Here is a 20183-nt window from a genome sequence, read left to right as displayed (position 1 = left end):
CATGATCATACCCCAGACTTTTTGATTACCAATAATTTCATTCCCTCCATAATTTCAATTTATGACACACTGCTTTCTGACAACAACTTCCATTTGCTCCAGCTAACTCGCTGGCTCCAACAATCCTTCAGGGCCTTTAAGCCCATGGGAACCTAAAAATTCACTGATTTTATCACCACTGTCCCCCTCCATGCCTTGCATATTCACTTTTTCTTTACCCACCACAAGTTATGTAGTCAATAATTAGGACTCCCTCACATATAACTCTGTACTCCTCTACCTTTTTTTTTTTTTTTTGCGGTACGCAGGCCTCTCACTGTTGTGGCCTGCACTGTGAACATGGCTAGAGAAAAAAACATGTTCTCCCATCACATTTTAAATGCATAATCACCATCCTCAGGTGGAGCCCTAACACTGCCTAGGTTTATGGTAAATTTCCCTTGTCCCATATACTTTCCCATTTGCTTAAAAGAAAGGTACATACTTTCTTCATTCTTTTCAAATTTCCCATATCTCTTTCCTCTTAATCACTCTCAACAGATTATTTTGCTCTCTAGTTTATCAAAAACAAACAAAAAAAAGAATGAGAAGGTAATTTCCAAAGGCTACCACCATCACATCCTCTGGTCGCTGAGTGAAGGATCCACGCTCCTAGACCTGACCAACACGTCTACTTGTACACTAGATCCCAGCTTTGCTTGCTTACTCTAGGATTGCTTCCTCAATTCTCCACCTCTCTCCTCTATCATTCATTTCTTCCATTCTCCTGGATCTTTCCAATAAGCCTTTCAACATGTTTTCTTCCTTTAAGTGAAACACAAACAAAACATCTCTTACAACCCTAATTTTGTTTAGCTACCATCCTATTCCTTTCCTTTCTGATTGCAGAAATTTACCAAACGAGTTGTCCATACTCACCAATCCAATTCCTCTCCTCCCTTTCCCTTTAACCCCCTAGAATGAAGCTTTCACCTCCACCACTGAAAATGCTGTATCGAGGTCAACAATGACCTTCAGTTTACTAAATCTAATAGTCAAGTCTGAGTTCTTATCTTACTTGAATATCAGCAACACCTGACTTAGATGATCACTCCCTCCTCAACAGAGTTGATTTTTCTCCCACCTCACTGGCAGCTCCATCACAGAATGCATTGTTCATTCCTCCTCCTGTCTCCACTTTCACACTCTAGTATCCCAGAGCTCAGCCCTTGTCCCTCACCTCTTTTTAATCTCCATGGACTTCTTTGGGGAATCTCATCTAATCTTGAGGCTTTAAATATATACACTAATGACTATCAAATGTTTATCTCACATACAAGACCTCTCTCTGCACTACTGGTTCATGCCTACTTGACAGCTCCAATATTAATGTAACAGGCATCTTAATCTGTCCAAAAATGATTTTCTGAATTCCCCATCAAAATCTTCTTCATCTTATTAACTAACCCCATCCCTCTTTTAATTAACTTTAACAAATCTTTCAGCCCAACCTTCAAAATACATACAGAATCTAACCACTTCTCACTGCCACCTCTCATCCAAGCTACCATTATCCCATGTCTGTATTATTATAATAGGCTCCTTATTGGTACCCCTGCTTCCATACTTGACCCTTACAGTCTATTTTCAAACAGGTCCAATCAACATTCCTTTGGTTCAAAATAATTTAATGGCTTCCTACCTGGTCTCAAGAAAAAGGCAAAGTGATTATAAAATGGTGTATGTGATTTGCCTCCCCCTCTCCCTTGTTCCAGTTACACTGGCCTTATGGTAAACCTAGGAAATTCCAAACCTAATCCCACCTCAGGGCCAATGCACCTGATAGTCTCTGACCCTGAAGTGGTCTAATATGTTTCAAACTGCAGCTTTCTACACTCTACCCCCTGTTTTGCTGAATTACCTCCCTCTGCTTTATTTTTTTCCATAGGATTTTAAAAACTTATATCCTGTATTTTCTTCTAATACTTTGCCAGTTTCTTTTTCTTTTTTTCATTTAAATATTCATTCCATCTGGAATTTATTTTAAACTATGAGAAGAGATGTAAATTTATATTTTCACACATCATTACCTAGTAACCCCATTTACTGAATAACCTCTTTTCCCCATTTATTAGAAATGCAGTTTATATCATATAAACTAAGTTCTTATAAGAATAACTGTAGACATTCTCTGTTCATTGACTCGTACCGCACAGTTTTAATTACTGATTCATCATAATATGCTATAGAATCTTGTAGGAACTAGTGTCCTTTTATTAACTGTTTTCTTCAGAATTTTCCCAAGCATCTTGTAACTATATTTTTAACACCAGCTTATTTCCAAAAAAACAAAAAAAAGTATCCTATATGATATTTTCATGGCAATCATGTTAAGTTCATACACTAATTAAGGAAAATAGTATTTTTGTGATGCTTAGCCTTTCCATTTAGGCATATGCTGTATCTTTCCTTTGTTCAAATTTTGTTTCCTCAGCAGTATTTTAAATTTTTTCTTCTTTTAGATCTCCTACATTGCCGGTTAGGTTTATTATTTTCTATTTGACAACTTTCCCTAATTTTTCCATTGCAATTAGCCTGTGTGGAGTTTTGTCCCTTCTACAACCAGTTCAGATTATCTACATTGCCTACAGAATAATCTCTGTCATTTAAGAACCCAAGATTATTTGCAATAGATTTCAGCAAAGTAGTTCCTTATTACTTTTTCTTTCAGTGTACCTGTAGTTATTTCCTTAGTTTCATTTATTTCATGTACTTGAAGTTTCTCCTAGTTTTTACTTGATTAGGCTAACATGCATCTTTTATTTCTTTTAAAAAGCTTGTTGATTGAAAATCATTGTTTTTTAACAATTCATTTTTTCACATTTACCTTATTAGTTTCCTTCTAGTTTACTTAGGTTTATTTTGTTCTTTCTCTAATATCTTCAGTTAAATATTTATTTTCATACTTTCTTCTTCATTAGTTAAGAACGTAAAACAAGAAATTTTATTCTGAGCACTTTTAGCTGCATCCCATAGGTTCAAATATATAAAAGCTTCACCAAAGTGGCTTCATTTCCACTTTGACTCTAGAGTTGCCAAAATAGCTTTTAAATTTCTATGTGGTGGGTTTTTTTCTATTTTCCTATTGAGTTATAAATGTCTCATATGTACACTATCTGACATATATTCTGGAACACTTCTGTGAATGCCAAGTGTTTACACTGTGATAAAATGTCTTTCTACTAAAGCATTTAAAATTAAAGATGCAACTTGAGGCACTTTAAGATCAATATACGGATTATCAAATATTTCTCATCTAAGTCTACAGCAAGTTATAATTCATACTCACTTAAATTAACTTAGCTGCAGACTCTTCATCTGTCCTAAAACACCTTTCTGTGCACAGTATAACAGTATCCTATGATAGATGGTGTTTATTAGAGAACTTTGGAAAATTGAAAATAACTTATAAAGCAAAGATTAACAGAAAGATTTTATAAAAACATCTACTAGAGAAAAAAATAATAGTTAAAAAACAAAGTATCTTTTGTCCCCAAAGCTACTATGACATTTTGTCCTTTTTGCAACGTGTCTATATTTAGTAAAGTGGAGGAAACGATATGCAAGTAGAAGTTCCAATTCTTTACTTTTGAAATTGAAGTAGAAAATACATCTAACTTTTCAGTTCTGTATCCTTGGGTAGCATTTACAAGAAACCAATGAGGTTACAATATTAAATCATTAATGTCACTGCTGTGATGCTTCATCACAAAACAATATAACTATGGTAAAAAGAAACTATTCAATGCTACAGAGGGCTAATCTGAAGTGAAAATGTACAATCTAGAAAAAATTTCATAATGAATATATAAAAGTGTGTCCCCAAAATATCAGTTAGCCAGACAGACTTTAATAAAATCAGAAACTCATCTCATATTTCTTATAGAAACAAGTAGACAAAACCACTGAAGAAAAATGTAAAAGAGAAAATCTGACTCTTACTAGATTAATCCTTTCAAACCATCACAGCAGAAAAAAGAGAGACAGAGACAGAGACAGAGACAGGGAGAGAGCTCTTGTTCTAAAATATTTACAGAAATGCAAAGAATTTAGGATAGCAAACACAACTATGAAAAAGAGTATCAAAGTTGTAGGATTTGCATTACCTGATTTAAAGGCTTATTATAAAACTACAATAATCAACAGAGTGTGGTACCAGTCTAAGAGCAGACATATAGGTCAATACAATAGAACAGAGTCAAGAAGTACATTCATACATATCTGCTCAATTGATTTTAAACATAGAAGCCAATGGGAAATTCATCTTTTAAACAAATAATGCTTGGAACAAGTGGATATCCATATTGGGGGAAAAACTGAACTCCAACCCCTACTTCACAATCTAATAAAAATTAACTTGGGACTTCCCTGGTGGTGCAGTGGTTAAGAATCTGCCTGCCAATTCAGGGAACATGGGTTCGAGCCCTGGTCCAGGAAGATCCCACATGTCCTGGAGCAACTAAGCCCGTGTACCACAACTACTGAGCCTGTGCTCTAGAGCCCACGAGCCACAACTACTGAAGCCCTAGAACTACTAGAACTACTAGAGCCTGTGCTCCGCAACAAGAGAAGCCACCGCAATGAGAAGCCCACGCACCGCAACGAAGAGTAGCCCCCACTGCTGCAACTAGAGAAAGCCCGTGCATGGCAACAAAGACCCAATGAGCCAAAAATAAATAAATAGATTAACTAATTTTAAAAAATTAACTTGAAATGGATTATGGACTTAAATGTGAAATCTAAAACTATTAAAATTACAGAAGAAAAAAAGGAGAAAAATCTTCACAATTTGTGGCAGGTGAACATTTCTGAAGGAAAGAGCTTAAATCATTTTAAAAAACTGACCACCTGGAATTCATAAAAATTAAATACTTACGTTATTTGAAAGACACCATTAATAAAAAGGCAAGTCACAGACTCAGAGAAAATACTATCAATACATATTTCTGATATCTAGAATACATAAAAAATTCTCACTATTCAATGATATTAAGGGCCTGATTTTTAAATAATGGGCAAAAGATTTGAATAGATGTTTCATAAAAGATATACAAATGGCCAATATGCACATTAAAAAGCATTAGTCGTATGGGAAACATATAGTAAAATAACAAGGAAATATCACTATGTACCCACAAATAAAAAGACTGACAATGCCAGGAGTTACTGAGGATTTGGGACAAATGGAACTCTCTTACATTGCTGACTGGAATGTTAAAATAACAATCACTTTGGAAAACAGTTTGGCAGTTTCTTAAAATGTTAAGCACAAACTAATCAAAAAACCCAGCAATTTCAATCCCAAGAGAAATAAATATGAATGTGAATATCCAAATGACTTGTATGTGAATATTCATAGCAGCTTTATTCATAATAGTCAAAAATTAGAAATAACTCAAATGTCCATCAACACATGAAGGATAAACAAATTGTGGAATATTCATTAAATGGAATACTGCTAAATAATTAACTACTGATGCAGAAAACATGGATGAATCTCAAAACACGCTGAGCTAAAAAAGCTAAACACACAAGAGTACATTCTGTATGGTTCCATTTATAAGAAACTCCAGAATGACTAAACTATTCTATGATGACAGAAAGCAGATAACCAGTGGCCTGGGACAGGAGTCTGGAGAACTAAAGGCAAAGTGGCAGGAAATAAAATTTTTGGAAATGTTCTGTATTTTGATTGTGGTTTATACAATTGCCAAAATTAAAACTAAACACTTTATTGTATGTAAATTGTACCTCAACAAGGGTAATTTTAAAAACTACCCAATTTGTGATTCTACATTTATTAAACTTAAGTTATGTAAATAATAGAACAACAAATTAAGCCCTCTCAAGGATGGATCAAAGAACAGTGTTTTATAATTTTAGATGCTATCAACAAAAATTACCTATTAATGTGGGAGAGGAAAAGGTAAGAGAAAGAATGTAAACACAAAAACCATTAGTAGTAGAAAAGCATCCGTGTTTCAAGATTAGTATGATATAGCTAATCATAGTGCAACCCTTGTCTTATTTCAAGGCATTTTTCAGCTCCACTTGATAAATAATTTTTAAAAGACACATAGGAAACTTTCCACTGAACAAACCAGGATTTGTCATTAAAAGAGTACTAAAAATCTGTAGTTATCACTCAACCAATCAACAGGCTGAGTGATCGGTCATTTGTGCTAAGTAATGATGAAGCATATAAAATAGTCAGCCAGTCATCACTAAGAGATCAGAAAATCCGATACAAACCTTTTTTTTTTCATAGACACACTAAGGCCCCCCAAATATGACAGAACTTTAATCAAATGTAGTAGTATGTCCTTAGAGCCTCAGCAAATCTACGAGGTCAGGAGTCAGCAAACCTGTTCTGTAAAAGGGTCAGAGAAGCTGTGCAGGTCTCTACTGAAATGACTCAACTCTGCTGTTGCAGTTCAAAATCGGCCATAGGCAATATGTAAAGGAATGAGCATGACTGTGTTCCAACAAAACTTTACTTATGGATGCTGAAATTTAAATTTCATATCATTATTATAAGTCATGTTACTGTACATCATTATGTTATTATTTTTCTTTTGATTTTTTCAACCAATTAAAAATATAAAAACCATGCTTAGTTCATGGGCCATTCAAAAATAGGTGATGGACCAAATTCGAGTCCCATGGGCCATAGTTTGCTGATTCCTGTACTAGGTATAAAAGTCAGTATTTTTCTTATTCATAATGTCTTCTTTTATAAAAATAAAACCAGTGTAAAGCTTGAAACTTACAAATACCAACAATTTTAAAGTAATTACAAAGAAATATGAATTTTTTCATAATCCATTTATACCAATGGCAGTATTTACATTTAAAATTATTTTTAAAGGATAATAGAATAGTATTTTCTGGACATTGTCTATAGACATACGTGTCTATTGCTCTAAGACAGAGTATGTGCCCAGTAAATATTAGTTAAATACATTTCAGAACCAACTTTTGATTCCCTATGAGTGTAATCTGTCAAATGTAATATATTCCTTACTATCTTTATATGAACACACTGAGCATAGTAAGGTGAACAGCCCTACTGACATTAGTTACCACACTCACTCTATTACATCTCAGTGATTGCAGAGTCTATTTAGATAAGGCAAACCACTTGACCTCATATTAAATGGAAAAAAACTGCTATATTTTTTAGCTCCTATTTGCAGGTTCATCATTTCTTCCCTTTGTCAAGCTAGGAGCTATCACTTCTTGCTGCTGTCATTGAACCTATCTATTGAAATTTCCCTTCCCTTTATAATTTGAAGAGACACAAACCAGACAACTAAGATTACAGGGGTTGTATATAAAAAAGTCAATAGACGTGAAGTAACCCAAGAAGCTGGCCATTTGTGAATGTATGAGCTTTAGTCATTAATTTAATAGCATTTATTTTGTTCTAAAGCCTTTTTATTTTTCATTTCAGCCTTGGTTACTGACTACGTTTCAGCCATATGAGACTGCCAGAGGTTAAATTCTGTATAGGTGAAGTGTGAGCATAATATGAAACTATTATGAACAGTAGATTTAACTCAGATAAAGGGGAAAAAATCAAAATGGTACATGTGTACAACTGCTCTTAGAGTAACAGCCATTCTTACCTAAGTTTTAAATGTCTGATGTTAGCAACATATAGGCAAATTACCACACCTAAAGCAAATAATGGTACACTGAAGTTGCCTTTGTCAAATATTTACATTATAAAACACTTTACCAGATTGTTTTCTGTATACTGATATCACAGTTATTTCTAAGTTGCAGTAAACTGCAGTCCTACTAAATTCACACTAGTGACAAGATGGACAGAGACTTTGATTTTATTTGAAGGAAACCAGAATGTCACCCCCAAATGTGCCTCTTTGACATAAAAATTATTTTGAGTTGAAGGCAACTAAAAAGCAGCAAATGAAGAAAAAGTTCTCTCCATCCTTCCCCTCTTTCTGCCTAAAAGCAGGGTATAAATGCTCTTTACTGGACACTCTAGACTCTTACCAGCCCACAGATGGCACTAGAGGAATCTGCAAACAAACTAGTTCCTTCTGTATATTTACCTTCCCACAGCTTGCTGTCCTTGGAAGCCTAAAACTGCTTTCCTCTTTCCTGTCTTTATTCTACAGATTATTGTTGTTTGTTAAAGATGCAATATAAGCCAGAGTTCTAAGCCACCTCTCTGAGTTACTCACTTCCCTGCGTTTCTCTCATGTATATATGAAATATAAATATTAATAAACTTGTTTTTCTTTTGTTAATCTGTCTCTTGTTATAGGGATCCCAGCCAAAACCTCAGAAAGGTAGATGGAAAAGGATTTTTCCTCCCCTACATAACCTCCTGATTAAGTCAAAAGTATAAGAAAGAGTGAATAAAGAGATTACATTTAAGAACATATTTTTTTCAAATTTTAAAAGGTTCAAAACTTCCCTCTCAACCCCCCAAAATGTGTACCCTACTTACTGGCAGCCCAGTGACTCACTTCTATATCAAAGTGAGACGGTCCTCCAGCAAGAGTAAGAGTAGGCTTCCTTTTAAGAACTCAGCTTTGCAGGTTAATTATTAACATGAAATATCAATATTTTATATGTTAAAGACCTCAGTTCCAATTTTCACTATAAACTTTGTTCACCAAAAATTACTACAACAACTTGGAGAGAAAATAAGATACTTTATTTGTTCTTGGTTTTCTAAGCTAGAGTTTCCCTATCACTGTGCAGCAGGTAAAATAAATTAAGTTAAACATGTGATTAATCCCCTCTGTCCTTAGGACAGTTGATTATAAGCTGGTTCTCCAACCCAGTCCTCACTCAACTGTTCCAAGAACAGAAGGAATAAATGTCTTGGTACAAATGCAACCCATTCACAGCACACTATGACAACTTATTGGTTAGGAAACTATAGACTAAATGGTTTTTTTTTTAACCTTATTTTCTTTGATTCATAAACTATAAAAAATAAATAATGATGGTCTTCTCCTAAAGAATTAAAATGATAAATATTTCCTATTAGAAGTAAATTTCTTATACTGGAAGTAAATATCTTCTTTGTAAAGCTCTTAACCCAAGACAGTGTCCCCAAAGTGCCATCTCAGACCAGCAGCATCAGTATCTCCTGAGAATGTTAGAAATTCTTGGCCCCAGCACAGACTACTGCATCAGAAACTCTGGGAGTGGGCCCAGCAATCTGTGTTTTAACAAGCCCTCCAGCTATATCTGAGGCCTACCAAAGTTTGATAACCATTGTCCTTAGGCATGTTAGTAAATCTGAAACAGTAAGAATATTGCCTAACATTTACTTAGTAGTTACAGTGTGCCACACAAAATGCTAAAAAATTTCAAATAAGTTCTCATTTCATCTCATTTTAAAAGGATGAATTGAAACTACTGCTAATTAGGCTAGATAGCTGAAATAAATAAAATTATTTTTTTAAACTACATGAGACTTCACTCATTCAAATTGGTCTTCTTTGTCCCTATTCCAAATTAGTAGTTTTACTATAAAGATTTACAAAGGCCTTCCCCTATAGAGGTAGCCTCTATCATTCCACACGTGTGAATAATTACATTCCCTTATTTCTCCTCCACATATTTTAGCTGGAGAAGTTGCAAACCAAGCTTTATCTTCCCCCTAAACTTAAGCAAGTACAATGATAGCCAGCCTTTAACAACAATTACTACTTCTACCACAAACTTTACCAAGACATTATGAAAGACAGGATTTTGAACACAATGAAGTAACAGGAGAAAGTATATTAATGGCACTTCCTATCTTAAAAATCAAGTAGAGAAATAATAATCTATAGAAATTCAGAAGAAAAAACTTAAAAGAACCACTTCAAATACCTCCAGGAACCTGAAAGTCATAGCCTAAAGTGAACTCCCTCTTTAGTCAACTCCCTCAGCATTTTATCAGATCCCCACAGCATTTATTATTTATTTTTTACCTTACATTTTAGTTTATTCTACAACTGAGTCAACAAACAGGAGAGCCCACTAGATATCAGGTAAACTACCCAGTGTTACAAGTACAAAGATGAAAAAGAATTCCCTGCCAAAGGTGCAAATACCTCTCTGACCACAGTCTCCATAGCACCCCCGCCCCCACCACTTGCTCTCTATTCTCACAACCCTTCATTCTTGTCCTCTACAAAGCTGATTCCACCACTTCTGCCTCTTTCTCAGACCTCTCCTATCTTTATTTCCTTCAGTATGCAGTTTAAATTCCACGGTCCATAAGTTTAATCATTTTCGTCATGTAATATCTTTTTCTTTCACAGTCAAACATGAACACTAACCACCCTTTCTACCTGTCACTCTGAGATGACATATAGAAAAAGCATAAACTCTTAAGAACTCCTTTATCTCCTTGTCACTAAATATACAAACATGCCTGCCTTTGAACCCATTCTCTTCTCCTTCCCTCCTATTATGGAGGAGGAAGTGTCCTGCCTTCTAATGAAAGCAAAAAGTCTTACTTTGCTTTGGATTCAATCCGCACATGATCTAATTCTACAAATTATCTCATGTTTCCTCATTGGTTTTCATGGCAATAAACTCTCCTACTTTTCATTTTCATCTGAGAACCTTCTTGATCTGCTTTACGGGTTCCTCCTCGTCTACCTGATCTTTAAATGTTGGAGCTCTATGAGTCTACAACCATGATTTCAATTATCAACTGTACAAATTCCCATATTCATAGACCTCTTCTCTGTAAAACCAAAGAGCCTATGCATAATCTCCCATGTGCCTCCTTACCTTTAAACCTACTCTTCTTCCAGTATCCCTATCTCTGTAAATGACACCAATATTTTTCAGCCGAGCTCCTCAAGCCTAAAGCCTGGAAGCTATCTTCCTCTCCCTCAAGGACAACACCCATCAATCATCAAGTTTTGTCTACCTTAGTCCTCAAATATTTTTTTTAATATTTATTTATTTATTTACGGCTGCATCAGGTCTTAGCTGCAGCACGTGGGATCTTTCATTGCAGTGCGCAGGCTCTTTGCTGTGGCGCATGGGCTTCTCTCTAGTTGTGGCATGTGGGCTCCGTAGTTGTGGTGCGTGGGCTTTCTAATTGTGGCATTTGGGCTCTCTAGTTGTGGTACGCAGGCTCAGTAGTTGTGGTGCATGGGCTTAGTTGTCCCGGGGCATGTGCGATCTTAGCTCCCTGATCAGGGATGAATCCACATCCCCTGCATTGGAAGGAAGGATTCTGAACCAATGGACCACGAGGGAAGTCCCCAGTCCCCAAATATTTTTTACATACTTCTTCACCTAAGCCCCACTGACCTTACCCTAGTACAGGTCACAAGTCCTCATCATGTATTGATGCTATGCCTGGCCAGTTTCAACAACCACCTATATATTGGATCTCCCTACTTCCTACTCTTGCTTCTTTCAAATCCATTTTCCATGTTGTACCCAGTAGATGCTTTCATAGCACTTACAACACTGTATTCTATATATTGGCTTATAGGTCTGCCTCTCCAGTATTCTGTGTATCACTCTTATTTATACTCTCAGCACTTAAAGTATTTGTTATGAACAGGTACAATTTAAAAAAATTAAAACAAAAATATCCTAGAAAAATACAAGTGAACATATATATATATAACTGATCTCAGGATTGCAGAAAAATTTTCTCGATTAAAAAAAAAAGAAAAGAAAAACTAGAGCTTAGTTTTAAAAACTAAGAAGAGCATATAGCAACTACCTCCCAATGAAGCCTATTCCACTTCTACACACTGCTGACTACAAAGATCTTCCTTATATTAACCTTAAAATGTGGCTTCCAGCCGTTAGTCCTACTTTTATCTCTTGGTACCAAACAGAACCATTCTACTTCCTCTTTTACTTTGATTATTTGAAGAGAGTCATTAGGTTAACAAAGTCTACTATTCTCCAGGTAAATAATTTTATCATGAATAAAAGGCAGCATTCTAATTCTAAGCCTTTGTTGTGGGCATCTATTTTATGTTCTGATTAGTGACAAACTTACTAGTCTACTAAAATCTCAAATGCTAGCCTAACTAACACTTTCTTTGTGGTAATAAGCATAAAATGATTTGAGTTCATGGTTTCAATATGTACTACTGACAAGCCTCAGTGTAAGCAAGGGCAAAGGAAAATAAACAGGAAAAATAAGAGGAATTGAGATGAGAAGAGGAAAAAGGTAGGAAAGAGGCTATGGGGAAGAGAGAGGATGTAGCAATTTCTAACGCTTAAACTTAGACCGTGTGTATTTCATCTTTAGCCTGTATCTTGAATTGTCACAGAAGTAGGAAACTGATTAACACATGCTGACAAGCTTGGACGCTTCTATTTTAAGTTGTTAACATTAACTTATTTTTCTGTCATGTGTCATTGGTGATTTACAGACTTCTTTTTTAGCCTAGGGATACTTTCTTCAAAGGAATACTTATCAGAAAGCAAATATGTAAAAGCAGGTTAAGGTAGACAACTGCTAGAGCCCCACCTGCTCTGGGTCCTCCCAGAGCATGCAGAAAGTTTTCCATTCATTCACGCATTCATTCAACAACTATTTACTAATGGGCACCTACCATGTGCCAGGCATGGAGATACAGCGGGAAGTAAGGCAGATAAGATGCCCTCCCTGATGAAGCTTCAAGCCTAGAACACAATTTTTTTTAATTACTGCTTTAAAAAATTGGTCCTGGGCCAAATTCTGAAGAAAAAAAAATCCTTTCCTCTGCACTCCCACTCCTCCCATTTCTCATCAACCCCAGATGGCCTGATAACTCTTTAGATAATAACAGAAATATCTTCTGACAAAAAGAGAAGTGCATAAGTCATCCTAAAAATCATACTTCTTCCTTACCAAGTAATTAATTACCTGGAGACAACCTATTTTTAAGTACAAATTTAAAACTCACAGCATTCTACAATAAAGAATATATTAAAAGGTACCCTAAACCTGGATCAGCACTGACTGTCATTATAAACTGAAGTTCAGTAAAACAACAATCCTTATAACTGGCTACTACAAAAAAATAAATATATGGCAAAAGTGACACTGGAACGTCATATCTACATTAAATTAAAAATAAAAAATTTTCATTATCGACGCCAAGTTAGACAAGACAGTAATAGGGATACAAAGTATCAGAAACTCAAAAGAACAACTTCTTTCGTTCGTCTCAAAAACTAAAGTGCTTTCAGAAACTTTTCCCAAGGTTTCAACAGATCCTGAAGGGACAAAAGAACAGCAGAACACAGGGCCCAGAATGTCTTAGTTCAAATCTTAGTTCTGTCATTTACTAGCACTGTGTTGATCTTGGACAAGCTAGAAAATTTCTCTCTACCTCAATTCCTCATCTGTAGAATGAGATTAATAGCAATGCCTTATTCCACAGTAAAGATTAAATGAAGTTAGTGAAATACTTACAAGGTCATGTAAAATACTTACAATGGTGTCTGAAGAAAAGTAATCAAACACTACATTACCAGCAGCAAAAAAATGCCACCGTATATAATCATTTTCTTCTTATGAATTTACTAATGCCTGACGTAAGTCTATTTCAAGAGTTTGAGAAAATATAAGCAAAAATGTTAACATAATCTGTAAACTACAGAGGGAGTGTATAACAATTTTAACCAAAACAATCTAGGTACGCAACGTTCAAACCAAGAATTCAACAGCCACTGCTACTAAGTATTCAGTAAGTTTAAACAATGCAGTTTCATTCCTCTCTGGTGGTCATGAATACCTAATTCAAGAAAAAATGCAAAATGTTCCATTATTGCTATGTGTAAGAAAAGTTCTCTATCCTTTCTATTACTTGGTGACGTTAACCTAGGACCATCTAGTATTTATGAGAATGAACTTCACTATAAGCCACTGATTTCCATGCCTTGTCTATTGTCTGTTAGTTGAGACATTGTCAAAGTAAACAAATGCTGCCACCTTGTGGCCTCACGAGTATGGTGTTAAATAACCCAAAGTGATCCATAAGCAAAGGAAGACAAATTTTAAAAGTGAAAGTTTCCGGTTCAGCTTTTTCTCTCAGTGAGATTCTCACTGCAATAAATGACCAACACTAAATACATGTCATGCAATTTTACAGTAAGAATAATTTCTTTTACAATGTAATGAAATAATGCACCAAATTCAACATTATTTGTCATCTCTAACATGTCTTCACCCCTCTTCCCAAAAGAAATTCTTTATTAAATGTCCTAATTTGCAAGGAATTAAAAGCCTTTAAAATGAATTTATTATCAATGATGTGTCTGAATGTGAGAAACTAGAAAAAGCAAAAACTCACCAGGATTGTGAAAGTTTCAAAGTCCCTTCAATACTATGGATACTATGTTCCTTTGCTGCTGCCTACTATAGTTCTTCAAGCGTTCTGCCTGATAAACTGCTTAAATTGGAAATTTTTCCTTCAGAAATGTTAATTCAATGTAAATAAGAGAAAAGAATGGATGTCAACATGAAGATGGAACAACTAAAGGTACCTTTAAATTTTTTATTTTCCTTGAAATATTTTGATATAAGCACTCTCACTTTCAGTAAGTTATATTTCTAAACTGAAATCTTAAGTCTTCCTATAACAGTAAATGTCTGCCTCAGAAAACACAGCACTCTGATATAAATGTCTTTACATGATCAAGGTTTACTTATTTTTTAAAAAATAGGGCTTCCCTGGTGGCGCAGTGGTTGAGAGTCCGCCTGCCGATGCAGGGGACACGGGTTTGTGCCCCGGTCCGGGAAGATCCCATATGCCGCGGAGCGGCTGGGCCCGTGTGCCATGGCCGCTGAGCGGCTGGGCCCGTGTGCCATGGCCGCTGAGCCTGCGCTCCGCAACAGGAGAGGCCACAACAGTGAGAGGCCCGCGTACCGCAAAAAAACCAAAAAACAAAAAAAACAAAATTATATTATATCAAGCTAAAATGGCTTTCAGGAATGAAGAATAGCTCTTACTCTTTTTTGAATACCTAGAGATGTATAACCAATCCTACATTTTCTAACTAGAAATGCTGCTTTTGTAATATGAAGTTAAGAAGGAAATTTTGTTTTTGGTTATTTGTTCATTTTTAAATGGAGAAGAAAATACAATATAGGATGAATTCACAATGGTCAAGGACATTAATCGTTATTACAACAGAGTTCTAATCTGCATTATATTTCAGTTGGGTAGAGCCATATAATTATAAGTAAATGTGTACATAGCAGATCAGTATTATTTCTTCTATATAAAGGCACTGAAATAAAACTGAGAGCTCTCCTGAATCCAAGCATCAAAGCTGGCCTGTTCATGATTACACTCCTAGCCTCTCCCACACCAGGTAGTCAATGAATTTTTGTTAAATAGGTTAATTACTAATTTAATTAATTAGTTAAACAAAACCCACAATTTACTGCATTTTAAAACTTTAATCACTCCACTGCCTGATTAGGAAAACTTACACTTCCAACATATAGAAAAATAAATAAATGTATGATTTTTGTCTTGTTACCAAGTTAAACAACAAGCTTGAATACAATAAAAGATTTAATGCAATAGTCTCTTTAGCTAATGGCCTGAATTTCAAGATCAATATTCATATACATAAATAAAAATCTCAGTCATGAAAATGGAAAAGCACATGTAGTTTCAGTAATTTTTAAAAAGCTAAAAATTGTCAAATTCCTGATCCACATCAAAAACATTTTTTTAAGGCTTCTTCATTCTACTTAGAAAATTTGAACATAGACTAGCAATTTTTTTTTTTTTTTTTTTTTGCAGTACGCAGGCCTCTCACTGTTGCAGCCTCTCCCGTTGCAGAGCACAGGCTCCGGACGCACAGGCTCAGCGGCCATGGCTCACGGGCCCAGCCACTCCACGGCATGTGGGATCCTCCTGGACCAGGGCATGAACCCCTGTCCCCTGCATCAGCAGGCGGACTCTCAACCACTGTGCCACCAGGGAAGCCCCTAGACTAGCAATTTGATGATTCCAAGGGACTACTGCTAATTGTGTTAGAGGTGATAAAGCCCCGTGGTTATACAATATCCATATTTTAAGACATAGAGATTCTTAAGAATCTACAGTTGAAATGACATAATACCTGGGATTTGCTTCAAAATACTTAAGCAAAGAAAGTAAGAATGAAGAGTATAAACAAAGCAAGTATAGCAAAATTTGGATCACTGATGAGTCTGGGAGATGATTGTATAAAGGATTCTATTCTTTCCAACTTTATGTATATTAGAAAATTTATTAAAAATTTTCAAAGAGTGGTCAAGATGATGAAGATAAAAATAATGTAAATTAATAACAAAAAGATAACTAGAAAACCCCAATATTTGAAAACTAATGTCTCAGTAATCTATGAGTCTAAATAAAATCAAATTTGAAATTTAAAAGATTTTTGAAATGAGTGAAAATGAAAAACATATCTTGATATAATAACAATGAACAATCTAAAAAGAAAATTACAGACACAATTTCATTTACACGAGCATCAAAAAAATATTTAGGAATTAACAAAGGAGGTGACTTGTACAATGAGAACTACTAAACACTGCTGAAAGAAACTAAGACATAAATGAAAACATACCCCATGTTCATGGACTGGAAGGCTGAATATTGTTAAGATGTCAAATACTACCCAAAGTGATTTACAGATTTAATGCAATTCCTATCAAAATCCCAATGACTTTTTTTTTTTCAGAAATAGGAAAGCCCATCCTAAAATTCACACGGATTTCCAAAGGACCTGAAGTAGCTAGAGGACTCATACTTCCTGATTTCAAAACTTACTACAAAGCTACAGTAATCAAAAAACACAGATAAAAACAGACATATACGCCAATGGAATAGAAGAGAGAACACAGAAATAAACCCTTGCATATATGGTCAAAGGATTTTTGACAAGAGTGCCAAGACCATTCACTGGAGAAAGGACAGTTTTTTCAAAAAATGGTTCTGAGAAAACTAGATATTCACATGCAAAAGCATGAAGTTAGATCCTTACCTAAAACTATATACAAAAATTAATTCAAAATGGATCAAAAACCTAAATCTAAAACCATAAAACTCTTTTCACAACTTGGGATTTGACAATGATTTTTTGGATATGACACCACAGGCACAAGCAACAAAAGAAAAAATAAACAAATAAGACTTCATAAAAAATCTTAAACTGTATGCATTGACAACAGACAATATCAACAGAGTAAAAAGGCAACCCACAGAATGAGAAAAAATATTTATAAATCTGATAAAGGATTAATATTCAGAATATATAGAAAGCTCCTGAAACCAACAATAAAAAACAAACTCAATTCAAAAATGGACAAAGGACTTGAAAAGACATTTTCCCGAAGAAGATATGCAAATGACCAATAAGCACGTGAAAAGACATTTAACATCACTAATCATTAGGGAAATTCAAATCAAATCTAGGCAATCAAACCTAACCTCATACCCAGTAGAATGGCTACTATCAAAAAAACAAAATAAATACTGGCAAAGATGTGGAGAAATTGGAACCCTTAGGCTCTGCTGGTAGAAATGCAAAATGGTATACCCCTGGTGGAAAATAGTATGGCAGTTCCTCAAAAAATTAAAAATAGAATTACCATTTGATCCAGCAATTCCATTTCTGGGTATATGCCCAAAAGAATCGCAAGCAAGGTCTCAAAGAGATAGTTTTACACCCATGTTCACAGTAGCATTATTCACGGTAGCTAAAACATGGAAGCAACACAAGTATCCATTGATTGACAGATGACCATAATGTGTTATACACATGCAATGGAATGTTATTCAGCCTTAAAAAGGAAGGAAATCCCGACATATGCTATAGCATGGATGTACACTGATGACACCACACTAAGCGAAATAAGCCAGTCACAAAAAGACAAATATTGCACCATTCCACGTATATGAGATACTTGCAATAGTCAGAATCATTGACAAAGAAAGTAGAATGGCGGTTGCCAGGACTAGGGGCAAGAGGGAACAAGGAGTTATTGTTTAATGGGTACGGAGTTTCAGTTTTACAAGATGTCAAGTATTAAAGAGATGGATGGTGATGACAGTTGCACAGTATTATGAATGCATTTAATACCGCTGAACAGTTATTAAGATGGTAAATTTTATGTCATGTGTATTTTACCAGAATAAAAAAAATTCTGGAAAAAAGAAAAGATATCAACCACATCAAAATTTGTGAGATGCAGTTAATGCAACACTTGGAGGGAAATTTATAACACAAATTATCTATATTAGAAAAGAAGAAAGGTTTCAACTCAATCACTTCAGTTTCTACCTTAAGAAACTAGAAAGATAAGAGCAAATTACTCCTAAAGAAAGCAGAAAATGGGAAATAATAAAGTTAAGAGTAGAAATTAATGAAACAGAGAACAGAAAAATAGACAGTATCAATAAACCAGGAGCTGGTTCTTTGAGAAGATAAATAAAATTGAAAACTTCTAAGCCAGACTATTAAGTATAAAAAAAAAGGGAAACAAATTTCTGAAATCAAGGATGAGAAAGGAAAAATCATTACAGAATCTAAAGACATCAAAAGGATAATAAAGGAATACTATAAACACTTGTATGCCAGTAAATTCAACAACCTAGATGAAGTGGACAAATTCCTTGAAAGGCACAGACTAAAAATAATGCTCAATCAAGAAGAAATGGATAACCTGATTAGCCTTACATCTCTTCTAAAAATTGGATTTGTATTTAAAAATCTTCCCTCAAAGAAAACTCAAGACCAAGATGGCTTCACTGGGGAATTGTACAAAATATGTAAGGAAGAAATAACACCAATTCTTTACAAACTCTTCTAAAAAACTGAAGAGGAGAGAGCATTTATTAGGAGAGCACACCTTGTCATTAAAACCACACAAAAGAATTACAAGAAAACAAACTGCAGCCCTATGAGGCAGATACTACATTACATTTTAGAGATAAATTGAGGACTAAAGAGATTCAGAAACTTGCCTAAGACTGCAGAGCTAAAAATTGGCAGGCAACCTGGATTTCAGAAGAGGCTCTTAACCATAACACTATAACTGCTTCTCAAATTCAATTAAATTCTAGACACTCCTGAAAAAGAGAATAGTAAGAAAATAGTATGCTGCCCCATACTTACCTAGAAACTATGCTGGAACCATTATAGAGATCACTAGCATATGATAATGTAGCCAAAGGTCGTACTGAATTATATCGAGTAAACTTGGACAAGCATTCCTGAAATTCATCCAACTGGCTCGCAGTTCGACTGTCATCTGTATGAAGAAAACAAAATAAAATAAATGAATTGAACTGCAAAATAAGTCAAAGAGCAATATCCACAGACTAAAAAGTATATTCTACACACAAACAACAACTCTTCAAGAGTACTTAGAGAGGACTAACATACACAAATTAATGAGCTGATCTTTCAACTTTTAAGAAAAATTTCTCAGTGGTTCTTGAAAAACACTCTTTCAACACCAGTAAGAACATACTGTGAATTCTTTTTCTTTTTTAAGCAATAATTTCTTGCAAAAACAAAAAAAAGTACCTCTGATCAAGAGAAGTTAAATCATTTATTAAAACAAAATCCCTTATCAATGAAGAAGGTGAGGGTGGAGAGACAAGTATATATACTGGACAGGGTATTTGTTAAAGGAACATGTTTACAGGGATACATCTTCATGTTCATGTTTATTTATAGTCAAAACACAATTAATAATAACATAATTTAGATTAAAAATTGATTTTTAAGTAAAAAGAAAGTGAAATATTTGTTCACATAATACTTTGAAGTGTTTCAAATCCAATTATGGGACAAGAGTAAAAAACTGTAGTGTATGAATTATTAATTTTCAAAATCAAACTTAAAATAGGTTCACTCAAATGTCTTGGTAGAATATGGAAAACAATAATTCCATCCAACAGAACTCTTTACAAATACTTTGAATAAAGTCCATTTCAGTAAACTATTCATAACTAAATGATGTAGAAGTTAAATCACAAAATCAGGTTATAAGGGACCTGAGAAGACAGCTAATTTACTCTCCAATGTAGAAACAGGCCTACAGTGAAAGCATGAATAAAAACACTGTTTTTCAAAACTGCTTAAAGTTTGGACTTGCATTTTCCCTTCCAAAGAAAGAAAAGAAC

General features: G+C 34.7%; 1 protein-coding gene across 3 annotated transcripts in view; it reads right to left on the bottom strand.

The window, feature by feature from the left end:
• The window catches only part of COP1 (COP1 E3 ubiquitin ligase), a 223871-nt gene that overhangs the window by 81539 nt on the left and 122149 nt on the right, over positions 1–20183 (bottom strand). For all 3 annotated transcript variants that reach the window (XM_082613771.1, XM_082613773.1, XM_082613772.1), the window contains one exon: positions 19168–19303. In XM_082613771.1, the coding sequence (XP_082469897.1) occupies positions 19168–19303 (136 nt within the window). The remainder of the gene's footprint in view (positions 1–19167; positions 19304–20183) is intronic.

This window comes from Mesoplodon mirus (assembly GCF_964341445.2).
Source record: "Mesoplodon mirus genome assembly, chromosome: 3".
Classification (NCBI taxonomy): domain Eukaryota; kingdom Metazoa; phylum Chordata; class Mammalia; order Artiodactyla; family Ziphiidae; genus Mesoplodon; species Mesoplodon mirus.
This window is presented reverse-complemented; position numbering and strand designations above follow the sequence as displayed.